This window comes from Lingula anatina, chromosome 9 (assembly GCF_051362555.1).
Source record: "Lingula anatina isolate TDL-2025a chromosome 9, LinAna3.0, whole genome shotgun sequence".
NCBI classification, from domain to species: Eukaryota; Metazoa; Brachiopoda; class Lingulata; order Lingulida; family Lingulidae; genus Lingula; species Lingula anatina.
The window spans coordinates 18,144,036-18,157,989 of NC_141775.1; the positions used below are offsets into that span (position 1 = coordinate 18,144,036).

The 13,954-nt window shown below is 37.2% G+C and overlaps 2 protein-coding genes across 2 annotated transcripts in view; one reads left to right on the forward strand and one right to left on the reverse strand.

Moving 5' to 3' along the window:
* The window catches only part of LOC147760041 (uncharacterized), a 35,683-nt gene that overhangs the window by 17,752 nt on the left and 3,977 nt on the right, over positions 1-13,954 (forward strand). Inside the window, exons 4-6 of the mRNA XM_086996308.1 lie at positions 8,136-8,381; positions 12,265-12,389; positions 12,768-13,950. Of these exons, the coding sequence (XP_086852434.1) occupies positions 8,136-8,381; positions 12,265-12,389; positions 12,768-13,950 (1,554 nt within the window). The remainder of the gene's footprint in view (positions 1-8,135; positions 8,382-12,264; positions 12,390-12,767; positions 13,951-13,954) is intronic.
* On the reverse strand, positions 1,517-7,299 carry LOC147760042 (uncharacterized). The gene is made up of 2 exons (XM_086995502.1): positions 5,622-7,299; positions 1,517-1,902 (listed from the first exon to the last, which is right to left on the reverse strand). The coding sequence occupies exon 1, from the start codon at positions 7,100-7,102 to the stop codon at positions 5,870-5,872; it is 1,233 nt and encodes a 410-aa protein (XP_086851628.1). The 5' UTR covers positions 7,103-7,299; the 3' UTR covers positions 1,517-1,902; positions 5,622-5,869.

Genomic DNA, 13,954 nt, shown 5'->3' on the forward strand with positions numbered 1-13,954 from the left:
ATACAGTACGGATACTTTCCCCAATGTATCTCCCGGATATAAAACCGCATTGATCGTCTGAAATAAGTTTGCCCAGGTATTTCTTGACTCTGGATGCTATGACTCCGGAGGCTATTTTATAGGTAACGTTTAACAAAGAGATCGGTCTCCAGTTTTTCAAGTATTGCTTGGGCTTTTCACCCTTAGGGAGACACGTAATTACACTTTGTCGCTGTGTAATTGAAAGTTGACCAGTCGAGTAACCCCAGTTTATGGATCTAACAACAAAATTGCCGAGCTGTGACCAGAATACCTTAAAGAATTCGACAGTGAACCCATCCGAGCCTGGACTCTTATTACTTTTCATTTTTTTTCAGAATTTGGGAGGCTTCATTTAGACTAATTATACCCTCTAGTTCACTTGACTCAACATCTGTGAGCCTCAATGGATAATTGTGCGGTAAAATTGTGCTTAAGTCAACATCAATCACTTCATTAGACTCTGCAAATATCTGTTCGTAGTAGCATTTAATTTCTTTTAAAATTAATGTTTGGGTAGTAATTTCTTCTCCGTTATCTTTAACTATCTTAGGTATTATTTTTGAAGTGAAATTTCGGTTTTCTAGGTTTAAAAAATATTCAGTGGGTTTTTCACCCTCTTCCAGCCACTTTGTCCTGGATCTTATCATACTACCCCTTATTTTATTTTCCCTGATGTATTTTAGTTCCTCTTGTAATCTCTCTATATTATTTGCGTTTAGATTGTAATTTCTCTCCAAATTACTTATTTCTGTTATCAATTTTTTTTCTCTGTCGCCAACTAATTTTTTCTTATAAGATGAAACGGAAATGGATTTGCCCCTGATCTCCATAAGTAGGGTCTCAAGAAAAAGTTGATCATTTACGGTAAACTGTATGTCAGAGTCCGGAATTGAGCAGATATTATTTAGGTTATAGACAGGAAGTGCATACTGGATTTTTATATTATTAATAAGTTGTTTTATATTGTCTATATATTCTATATCATCAAGCAGAGAATTATTGAATTTCCATAACCCTTTACCTTTCCTAAATGGGTTAAATTCAATATTAATCCCTACAATGGAGTGGTCGGATCTATAACTCGATTCGATAAATGAGTTTTTAATACTTCTTACAAGGTTTTCTGTCACAAGGAAAAAATCTAGTCTCGCTTGTTTAATGGGATTTTTTCTCCTCCAAGTATATCTCTTATAACATTCATGTTGTTCTCTATACACATCAACTAAATCATAAATTTCAATAAGTTCTAATACTTTTTTTCTTGCTTTTGGGTTGTTTATATGTCGATATGTCTGATCATAATCTATTTCTGGATTTAGAACCAAGTTGAAATCACCACAGATAATAGAGTACTCATTATCGGTATCCTGTAGCCCCAATTCTATCTGTTTATAGAAGTCGGGAGAATCAAGATTTGGACCATATATATTGATCAATGTCACTTTTCTATCTTCTAATAAACAATTTTGTAATAGAAAGTTACCAGCATCGTCTTTTTTTTCACTGATTACTTTAACATCGGCAGTGTTATTTAAAAGTATAGCGACACCCCTCGAGTTCGACCTGTACGAGCTAAAATAGGCCTTATATCCCCACTCAGACCTAACCCTTGATTCTATTTCAGACGTAAAATGTGTGTCTTGTAGGCATAGGATATCATATTTCTGTTGCCTTAAATAAGAAAATATGTCTTTCCTTTTTTGTCTATCCCCAAGGCCCTGGCAGTTAACGGAAACAATCTTAATACAACTTGTCATTTGAATATACGGCTCTAATAAATGTCGAGGTTAGCTTTTTCCCTTATTTTGCTTTTCATCGCTCTCACCTCAAAACAACTTTTTACCACCACCAGATTGGCACCGTTCTTCCAAATAGCTCCACCTATCATCAACATAAAAATATAATGCAATAAGTACACATTAATTCTACTAGTGGACGAGTATAAGAAAAAAGGTAAAATTAACATAATTTGTCATTGTAGGCTACCCAGACAGCCTCAATAATCTGGCCCACGTCTGGCCCAGATCTGGCAACGTCTGGCAATATCTGGGCCAGATTTTGCCAGACACTTGCCAGATCTGGGCCAAGTCTGGCAAAGTCTGGCATTTATGCCACATTTTGCCAGACACTTGCCAGATCTGGGCCAAGTCTGGCAAAGTCTGGCATTTACGCCACATTTTGCCAGATGCTGCCCAGACTTGGGCCAGATATAGTACTTTCATTTTCAATTTTTATTTTCTATTTATTTATTTTTTATTGACCAGTGAGCTGAATGCATTGAACTGACGTCATTTGATAAATTTTGATTTAATTTATCTCTCTCTTTTTTCTTCAAAGTCCCCTCCTAAGTGTGCTATTTGTTTAATTTGACTTGACATTTGAATGAATTCACTGATCTAAAACTTTTTTGGACTACTCGTTCCGCTGTTGTAAGATTCCGCTTTTTATGCTAAGCCGGTCAAGGACCCGGATGTAGCGTTTCTTAGAGTTATGGATATGAAAAAAGCACAAGCGTATCAAACTGATACAATTTCGTTGAGTGATTTGATTCGTGGTGCGATTTATTTCGAAGGCATCAACACTGGCGACGAGGATAAACACTAGTGCAAAACTGATGAGTCAAGTTTCTTTGAAAAAAATGGAGAAAAAATGTGAAATTACGGAATTCGAACCGTACAGAAGTCCGGAGACATTGGGTCACGCTCGACGCGATGGCTAGACAGTTTAAACTTTTCGCTGACGGAAAAAGATTGATCTTTTCAAAACCAACGAACGGCATGAATAATGAACAAAGATAGAAAATTAAAAATACATGACAAAGGAGACGCGCGCTTATGTTGTATTCAGCAGGGACAGGTGTACAACTTACAAGATATTTTCAGGACTCTCCCAAACACAGGTTAGAAACATGAATATACATAAGACAGTTAACGCTTTGAATGAAATTGGAACACCAGAAACTGAGTATGATGAAACTGAAGTCATTTGACAAACCAAGCCAGTCTAAACATTACGAGTTTAGACATGAAAAACGAAGTAGAAACTCCCTGACTGAGAAAACATGGAACGTTGGATCACTTTGCAAAACTCTGCAAAACTGAAACTATTATTCATGTAAATGACAGCTTTGAACATGAAAATCCAGGAGTGCATATACATTTGGTGTGGGAACCAATGCACAGAAGACATGGAGGAAATAGAGGAGGTGTTAATCTCAGTGTATTACCAGATTCAGGTGCATATTGTAATATCATTGATGAAAATACATGGAGAATGCTGAAATCCAAGAAAAATAAATGTGGCTCTTGTGGAGGACCAGAAAACAAACAGTATTATTCATGTACACGTCTGAGAAACCTTTAAAAGTGAAGGGAACATTTGAATATGACGTAAAGGCAAGCAAAGGAAGAGACCAGTAGTAGTGAAAGGACATGGGATTTGATATGAGTTGATTAGTTTTGAGAATTTTCAGTGTGGTTTAAGGAATAAAAGTTGGAGTTCATATGCTATTCTGCAAATGTTTGAAAAGACATTTTAAAGACTGAACTGTCAATTAACATGTTTTGAAAGGACCGTTTCTCTCCAAGAAAGGAAGGGATGTTGTGTTTGGACTTGACATTTGAATGAACTTTTGTTAACTTGGTAGAGTTACTTGTTCCATTGTTGATTCCTTTAATAATTATAAGCTTGTCAAGGAGGCGGGTGTATCATTTCTTAGTGTTATGGATTTGAAAAAAGCGCAAGCATTGCAAACTGGTTCAATTCATTGAGTGATTTGATTCGTGATGTGATTTAATTCAAAAGCATTGATACTGGGGTTTGTTTTTGTGCACATGTAATTCTCTTTTAATTGTACATCTATATCTGTGCTGGAGTATACATATTTTTTTTTCAGAATTTACATGTATGTACAGTACTGTAGCCAGCATGCAAGTTGAATTGAAACAGTTACTGCATGGTTATTTATAATTTTGTTATAACTCTCCATCATCTAAAAAAGAATGTTTTTTCATTCATTATTCAAGATTTATTCATTACAAAACTATATTCATTAGTGATTATTATTATTAATGATATGTTTGAATTAGTTTAAAAATGACAATGTATAATATTATTTAGGTTGAGGTGTGCAAAAATATTTCCCCCTCAAATCCCCCCCCCCATGTACATGCATAATTAATTACAATTTTTGTAATTTGTGTTAATTCAGATTCGATGAGCAGCTTTGTGTTGAAAAAAAAATTGTTGTTATAACTGTTTTCTTTACATGTATGTAAGTGACATTTCCTCCTGTTAAGTGTCTGTATATTTGCCTTTTTGCAGTGTGTTTTTTTTTTTTTTTTTCAAACATACAAATTGTTTTGTACAAAAAGACAAGGAGTGGCCCTTAATTTGTTGCATGTTAGTTGCCAGCAAGGTTATATAATGTGTAATAATTTTGTTTAGGCTTTTAGCACAGAATAAATACTTGAATCTTGAATCTTGTATGTCTTTTTTTATAGTTATCTTATTGAATAATTAAAAATAATTAAAAAAAGAAAAAAAAAAACAATCTGGGCCATATGTGGTCCATGTCCGGCCCTAATCTGGCCCACATCCGGCATGCCATACCTTTGCCAGATATTGCCAGATCTGGGCCAGATCTGGCCACATGAGCAAATGTGAAATAATAAAAAAAAAACAATCTGGGCCATATGTGGTCCATGTCTGGCCCTAATCTGGCCCATTTGAATATGATCTGGCCCATATCTGGCCCACATCTGGCATGCCATACATTTGCCAGATATTGCCAGATCTGGGCCGACATCTGGCCATATGAGCAAATGTGGACTGGGCCAGATGTGGCAATGTCTGGGCCAGATCTGGCCCAGACATTGCCACATCTGGCCCACATGTGGCAAGCCATACCTTTTGCCAGACATTGCCAGACGTTGCCAGATCTGGGCCAGACGTGGGCCAGATCACTGAGGCTGTCTGGGTATCTTATACCGTAGTGCAACAGCTTATCCGAGGTAAGGGCGTACGCCTTGAACCTCTCGCACTTACACTTGCTAGGTATTCCCTTTCACTTACACAGAATAACATGAGCTGTAAACTGTCCATTTTGACATACACACTTACACAAACGTTCACACACACACATATCCACAATACACGAGTCATCACTACAAAATACCTAGGACGTACTACGAGTCCTAGAAAAGACAAAGCAGCGGTAACACTCACGACGCTTGCATACATCAACTAGCCGTCGGTCACGTGCACAGACACGGTGATTGTATTGTTGTTACAAACTGTAAAATATCGGTATGTTCTATTTTACACATGTCGGCTGGGACGCCAAGGGGCCCTTTTTGCGTTTGTGACATGAGCGAATAATAATAGGAGTTTAGTTCCCCGTCATTGCCTATTAAGCAATATATATATTGAGCAATGTGCACATAATCGTAGCCAAATACTCCCAATAGGTACGATGTCCCCTTCTATTCGGAGCGTACGTATACCAACCGACAATGAAAATTGAGCATTGTTGAATACATCTTATATTTGCATGTATTGTCAATAGCTTAGCTAGTAGTACCACATGTATAACAGCATACCGTATCTCGAGAAACGAGAGTGTGTGGTCATCCGGTGCCCACATCAGCAAGACGCCCCGTGAATACCTGTATTATAAAAATACATGATCAATAACTCAAAACTATATACAATTATTACTATCAAGTAAACAACCGAGACACAGATAATCTGTACATATATTTACCATAGAAGCAGCTCACCCACACAGGCGTTTGACTATATATGTATATATACATCTTATCAAACAAACTAACCTAGCCTACACGATCTAATCTAATTGGAGAGCGTCAATTGCGGACTCTTGATAATAACTGAATCTCTCTGAATTTAAGTGCTGTCCAACCACCCTTGACACTACAATCAATCTATTTTCTACCCTCTTGGCTTCTAGGAGGTTGGCCAGTGTTTTGGCTACACTTACATCGTTATTGTCATTGTAATATACTGTCCAGGCACCGCCACTTTTTATTCTGTAGGCGTAAACAAGCGAGGCTCCGCTTACTTGGCCGCCTGCTATTATGGAGGCAAGCGCAGATTGTGCGTCTTCGACTGAATTCACTCTTGTAGAGATTCCCATAAAGGAGTTACCCTTTGCTTTAGTTTTCTTTTCAGAGAACTTTATTTCATGTCGATGGTTTTTCCTATGTGTTGGTAGGTTTTTTAAACAGTTATCGGGCTTGCGATCATCTGGGGTATATAAGGAGTTATTTATATAGAGTTTTTCGCCCACTAACCTGTGTTTGATATTTTTTGCCCTTAATTCTTTCATGACGGGATAGAGCGTTCTTCTTCTTTCTTCCACCTCCTTGGGATACTGGTCAGTTATCCTTATGTAGGTGCCCTTCAGATTTTTGGTATATTTCATAACAGTTCTTTTGTCATGGAATGTCGTACATTTTGCTATTATTGCCCGCGGTTTGGGTCCGTTAGTTACCGATCCAATGCGATGAACCCTATCAAAAGACACGGTTTCTTCCGCGGGGATCTTCATCTGTTGAATCAGCACCTGTCTCAGTGTATTCTCCACGTTTTCCTGCGGTCCAGTCTCGGGAATGTTATGAAATAGTAGGTTATCTCTCATGGATCTCGTTTGTAGATTTATCATTATCTGGTGATCCGTGTCGACTTGTCTTTGTAGGCTTTGTACTCTCTGCTCGCTAATATTGAGTTGTTCTCTTAGCACATTGTTCTCAGTTTCAAGAGCACTTACTTTCTCGTCCAGTTGGGTCATATTTTCATCGAGACTTTTAACCGAAATCTCAACTTGTTTGAGAGAATCTTTGAAGGTTTTTGTAATGGCGTCCAGTTTATCTTCGAACTTTGCCAAACAATCACTGATAATGTCCCTGATTTCGGTATTGTCTGTAATGAGATATTTGTCACCCTCTTTTTTTCTTGAGCTTTTATCCATATTGCTCTCTTTGATGTGGAGTTTGGCCAACGGTGTGTTTTCTGTACTGGATGATGAACTATGGGAAGTCCTTTGTCTTCCCCGTTTCATTGTTTCATTGGCGCGATTTTTAAACGCACAAAAAATTCTCTTTTATCGTCACAGTACCGGGAACCCTGCCCCTTTCCGCTGTCATTTCACTTTATATTCATCCTCACACAGTCAGCCACAGTCCAACTACAACCGATCATATATAATTTAAGTATTTTATCACCGTGGCCCCAGCTTGAGTTCTACACCGCCGCCATCTTGTTCTCGTTCCGAGTGTTGTTCTTAGCTTGTCGATTAAGTATGTGAGTTCCTGCATTCTTATTTTCATCAAACTGTATTAATAATGTTACATTAAAATTGACTATACCTTACAATTTTAATTGATTTTAATTAATGTTAAAACATTCAGTGTTTATCACCCCGTTATGTTTTGAGCTTACCCACTTGTATTCATCAGAGAGGATACATTTTTAAGAAAAAAATTTTTTTTCGCAAATTGCCGTTAAACCTTCAGAAACAGACGAAAGCTTCTAATTTATTTGATAACTGTTTCACAAAGTTAATTGACACTAAACACATTCAAATTTTGTGAATAATTACGATACTTTTTTATGTTAAAAAGTTTTATTTTAACTGCACTGTTTATTGTACAGTCCTTTTCAAAGGTGAAAGTGGATCTCATACCTCTGGGGAAGAAAACATGAGAAGAATAAGAATGTTGACGATATGTCGATGTATGAACAGTCCCTGACAAATGAAATAAATTAGATTGAAAGCAAGTCTATAAAGATTAAGGTCTAGTCTCTCTCTCTCTCTCTCTCTCTCTCTCAAACCCCCCCCCCCCCCCCCCCCCCCCCCCCCCCCCCCCCTTTGAAGAAGGCACATCAGCTGAAAACTCAATCGGGCGCTTGATACCAATTATACTTATTACATGCATTTGCAATCTAATTTATTTATTTTTATACAATATTTATACAATATACTGCGGGATTAATACGATGATTTAGATGAATATGCACGCATTGCAATACATAACAATATGCATTATGCTAAAATCAGTTAGTTCGGCCATAGCTTATTGTATTCTTCGCAGTGGCAGAAAGGGACCATCTAGATGATATTGACAAGGAGCTATTGGAAAAAATTGAGAAAATTGCCCGAGGAGAAGATGTGGAGCCAGAGAAACAGGTCACAATTTGGGATTTTGCAGGACAGGATGTCTACTACACCACGCACCAAACATTCCTCTCAGAGCGGATCATCTACTTGTTGGTATTCCGACTTGACCAGGACCTCGATGATAAAATCCGTGTATACAGGGGAGAGAAGACACTGAAAGGTATTGTTGAGCTTTATGTATATATCTTTACATGTATAAGCTACTCAGGGCCCTCATGTAAATGGCCTGTCAGCTGTGTGTAATTTCTTTATTAAAAGACCCACATTTTTAAATCTCTCTATTGCTCTTAATATATATATATATATATATATATATATATATATATATATATATAACATTGAGTTTTTAGTAGTGTTAATTGTACCACCAGCATTAGCGCTGGCGGTACACATGGTTTGTCCGGATCGTTCCACCGGCTCCGCCGGCTCCTGCGGCTCCGCCGGACGGCTACCGTTACCACTTCTCCTCCTAGACGGTAAGGACCCCGTACCCATCTCTTGGATTTAGGTCACCTATAATCTCAACTCGTTCCACGTAAAATTTGGGCTTTGTCCGTATTGGGGTCTAGGTGTGGCACTCATTGCAATGCACCCTTGTCTAAAAATGGCAAAATTAAATGCTAATTATCTACCCTACGGATGGAATTATGGGAAAAATTTCTACAGACGGCTTTCCAAAAGTCATATGTGTAGATTTCAAATATGCCCTTGGATTTGACCTTTGACCTTTATTTCAAGGTCAAATGGGCCAAAATTTTCAAAAAAATTAATTTTTTTACGAAAAAAAAATTATTTGCCCTGTTATTCAGACACCACACAGACTTAACCAATAATATTATTGGAAGTTGTTACCCTTCAGGTCATCTTTCATCTCCGTGAATTTGGGGTCAATCGGTGCATTTTCACGGGTGTAGCGGCCATAAGATACCGAAACTGAAAACTGTCTCTAATTTGGGAACCGTTAACGCTAGAGACCCATTCTTTTTTGCATTTTGTAGAGCATGTAAAGCCCAACACTGAAGGTGGTCTCCGTTTTTTTGTATTCCATACGGTTTTCGAGTTACGCTGTATCAAAAAGTACATATTGGTGGTGAAAGCAAAACGTGCAGTACGGTTATGGATAATAAATTTTGAACTCCAAAAAAAAAAATATATATAAGGCTTGGCAAAGCAGACAACATGTGGTCAAAAATGACATTATTTCATCAAATTTGAACTTCTGGAACTTCAGAGCACCTCCCATTTCAAGAATTTTGACCAAAATGACCTTTTCTTTATTTTAATTAATTTTTTTCTGTAGGAAATTTATGGCACATTATGGTAACTCCAAAATTATAACATTTAGTCCCTTATATCTCCAAAACTGGCAGAGATAGGTCCAAAGTTACTATTGAAGTTGAATAGGAAGTCATATACTGGCAATCTTACTGTGACCTTGAAATTGACCTTTGACCTACTTTTCACCATGAATTGAACTTTGCAAATTTTGCTTCCCTTTTATCTCCAAAACTGGCAGAGATAGGTCCATAGTTACTATTGAAGTTGAATAGGAAGTCATATACTGGCAATCTAAATGTGACCTTAAAATTGACCTTTGGCCTACTTTTCACCATGAACTGAACTTTATGAATTTTGCTTCCCTTTTATCTCCAAAACTGGCAGAGATAGGTCCATAGATACTATTGAACTTGAATAGGAAGTCATATACTGGCAATCTAAATGTGACCTTAAAATTGACCTTTGACCTACTTTTCACCATGAACTGAACTCTGCTAATTTCTTTCTCTTTTAACTCCAAACCTGGCAGAGATAGGTTCATAGTTACTATTGAAGTTGAATAGGAAGTCATATACTGGCAATCTATATGTGACCTTGAAATTGACCTTTGACCTACTTTTCACCATGAATTGAACTTTGCAAATTTTGCTTCCATTTTATCTCCAAAACTGGCACAGATAGGTCCATAGTTGCTCTTGAACTTGAATAGGAAGTCATCTCCTGGCAATCTAAGTGTGACCTTGAAATTGACCTTTGACCTACTTATTATCATGAACTGAACTCTGCTAATTTCTTTCTCTTTTAACTCCAAACCTGGCAGAGATAGGTCCATAGTTACTATTGAAGTTAAATATGAAGTCATATTCCGGCAATTTACTGTTACCTTGAAATTGACCTTTGACCTTCTTTTCACCATGAACTGAACTTTGCATATTTTGCTTCCCTTTTATCTTCAAAACTGGCAGAGATATGTCCATGGTTACTATTGAACTTGAATAGGAAGTCATATACTGGCAATCTTACTGTGACCTTGAAATTGACATTTGACCTACTTTTCACCATGAACTGAACTTTGCAAATTTTGCTTCCATTTTATCTCCAAAGTTACGCTGTATCAAAAAGTACATTGGTGGTGAAAGCAAAATGTGCAGTACGGTAATGGATAATAAATTTTGAACTCCAGAAAAATAAATCATAAGGCTTGGCAAAGCAGACAACTCATGGTCAAAAATGACATTATATCATCAAATTTGAACATCTCGAACTTCAGAACACCTCCTATTTCAAGAATTTTGACCAAAATGACCTTTTCTTTATTTTAATTAATTATTTCTGTAGGAAATTTATGGCACATTATGGTAACTCCAAAATTATAACATTTAGTCCCTTATATCTCCAAAACTGGCAGAGATAGGTCCATAGTTACTATTGAAGTTGAATAGGAAGTCATATACTGGCAATCTTACTGTGACCTTGAAATTGACCTTTGACCTACTTTTCACCATGAACTGAACTTTGCAAATTTTGCTTCCCTTTTATCTCCAAAACTGGCAGAAAGGTCCATAGTTACTATTGAAGTTGAATAGGAAGTCATATACTGGCAATCTTAATGTGACCTTAAAATTGACCTTTGGCCTACTTTTCACCATGAACTGAACTTTACGAATTTTGCTTCCCTTTTATCTCCAAAACTGGCAGAGATAGGTACTATTAAACTTGAATAGAAGTCATATACTGGCAATTTACTGTGACCTTGAAATTGACCTTTGACCTACTTTTCACCATGAACTGAACTTTGCAAATTTTGCTTCCCTTTTATCTCCAAAACTGGCAGAAAGGTCCATAGTTACTATTGAAGTTGAATAGGAAGTCATATACTGGCAATCTTACTGTGACCTTGAAATTGACCTTTGACCTACTTTTCACCATGAACTGAACTTTGCAAATTTTGCTTCCCTTTTATCTCCAAAACTGGCAGAAAGGTCCATAGTTACTATTGAAGTTGAATAGGAAGTCATATACTGGCAATCTTACTGTGACCTTGAAATTGACCTTTGACCTACTTTTCACCATGAACTGAACTTTGCAAATTTTGCTTCCCTTTTATCTCCAAAACTGGCAGAAAGGTCCATAGTTACTATTGAAGTTGAATAGGAAGTCATATACTGGCAATCTTAATGTGACCTTAAAATTGACCTTTGGCCTACTTTTCACCATGAACTGAACTTTACGAATTTTGCTTCCCTTTTATCTCCAAAACTGGCAGAGATAGGTACTATTAAACTTGAATAGAAGTCATATACTGGCAATTTACTGTGACCTTGAAATTGACCTTTGACCTACCTTATGATGAATTCACTTTGATTGTACCATTTTAAGTTATGTATATTTTTTGCATATTCTGAAAATTCTTGTTGATTGCATTTTTACAGCTTGTCAAGCACAAAACTGGTGGCTGTGTCCCTTACTTTGTGTATGTGGGGGTCTATACGAATGCGCTTGCTCCAGCTGGTGGTACAATATTTGGAGGCGGTATCGCCTCTCTGATCCTCTAGTTTTAAATGGTTCCGATGAGTGTTTTAGATTTTAATATTGTAGTAATTTTAAGGATTTTAGTTATATTATCCATTGTAAGCCGCCCAATAAGAAACATTATTATTATTATTATTATATTAATTGGCGCTATTTTTTAGCAATGCTGAGGAGAAAACACTGATTAATATTCATCTTTGCAATTACCTCAAGGCTTTATATACATTTTTCAGAGTTTATTATGTTTTGGTTAAACTCAATCCATATGCACACTATTGGAAAATTGAGGGAAGAAGACAAAAATGCCATGCCATACGTCTTGATTATTGGAACTCATAAGGACATGTTATGCGCACAGGTGAAAATGCTTTTCTTATCACAATTATTCAATTACTACCATACTTATTCTATGTATAATTTGTATCCCTTCAACCATATCACGATTCCTGACGAGTGACTTAATTATTTAGAAACTTTTCACTATGTGACTATTTGTGGATGGCATGATTTAATGTTGGGGGAAAAGGGTGTTCCTTGCCCCCTGTACTCCATCCTAATTTTATATGTTCATTGCAACATACCCCATTTCTCAACTTGAACAAAGTGGACTATATCATATACACACATACACATACACACACCCCGGTAAATGTTTTCCTTTACACTGACAATTTAACATTATTATATGGTAATGAACAACAACTACAAAAATGTCTTATCTAGTTTTTATTCATAGGGCGACGTTGAAAAGATTTTTGATAAACTCAAGAAGTGTCTCGACGACAGGCAGGTACTCAAGGACCACGTCTACCGATATTTTGCCATAAGCAACTTGGCCGAAGATGATGGGGAGTTCGCTGAAATAAAAAAAGCGATCGAAGATTTGTGCGGTTATAGCAGCAACAGTATTGCTACCGTTCAACATCTTTCAGTGAATTGGATTAAATTGGAAATGAATTTGGCAGAGAAGAGTGAAGAAACCCCCATCATATCTATTGAAAAACTGAGGGAAATGGCAAAAAGGGTAGGACTCCCTGATGAAGAATTACAAGAAAAGTTCATTCCTTACCATCACCGTCAAGGCGACATCCTACACTTCAAAGTTGATGGACTGGAAAATGTCGTCATAATAGATCCACTTTGGTTAGCAGATGTGTTTTCTGCCATCATGACCAATGCCAGCAGTCAACCTGGAGGCAGTCACTTTGATCTCCTGAAAGACGATCTGAAAAGAGGAGTGCTCAATGAGGAGGTATTTGATGAATATCTAAAACAAATCAAAATGGCCGAAAAAAAGACTGAAATCATTCAACTTATGCTGCATTTCGACTTGATGTTAGAAATATCCCAATCAGTTGAAAACCCTCTGCCCGGGTCTGGAAAGAGAAGATTCGTCGTGCCCAGTATGCTGGTATCCAATAACAGTGTAAATAACGCCTTGTCTGAGACGGATCCACAGAAATATTTGCTTATCGCATTCCCTCACATTCTGTTTCCTACCGGGTTGTTTCATCTTCTGATCATCCGTCTTCTTAGGAAGTATAGAGCTCAGGAATATAAACATAACATTCCAGTTGTTGGGTTTGACCATGCCTCCTTCCGTTTGGGAGACGAACAGTCGGTGCTCCATCTCGCCATTGAAGAAAGGGCCATGAGAATGATGATAACAAATGCTACTGGAAACAAACCAAAACCTGACATATACTCCAATGCACGGGAAACCGTTGAAAAAGAACTGTCAACTCTTCGGGACACGTACTGTCCCAGGATGCAGTTAGGCTTTTGCATTCGGTTAAAAGACAAAGGAAAAGATATTCCAATAAAAGCAGAAGACGTCCAAGAAAACGATGAGATATGTAGATCTGTAGAGGGCACTGAAATGCCAATTGATGTGACACCGTATCGTGTTTGGTTTTCAGGTAA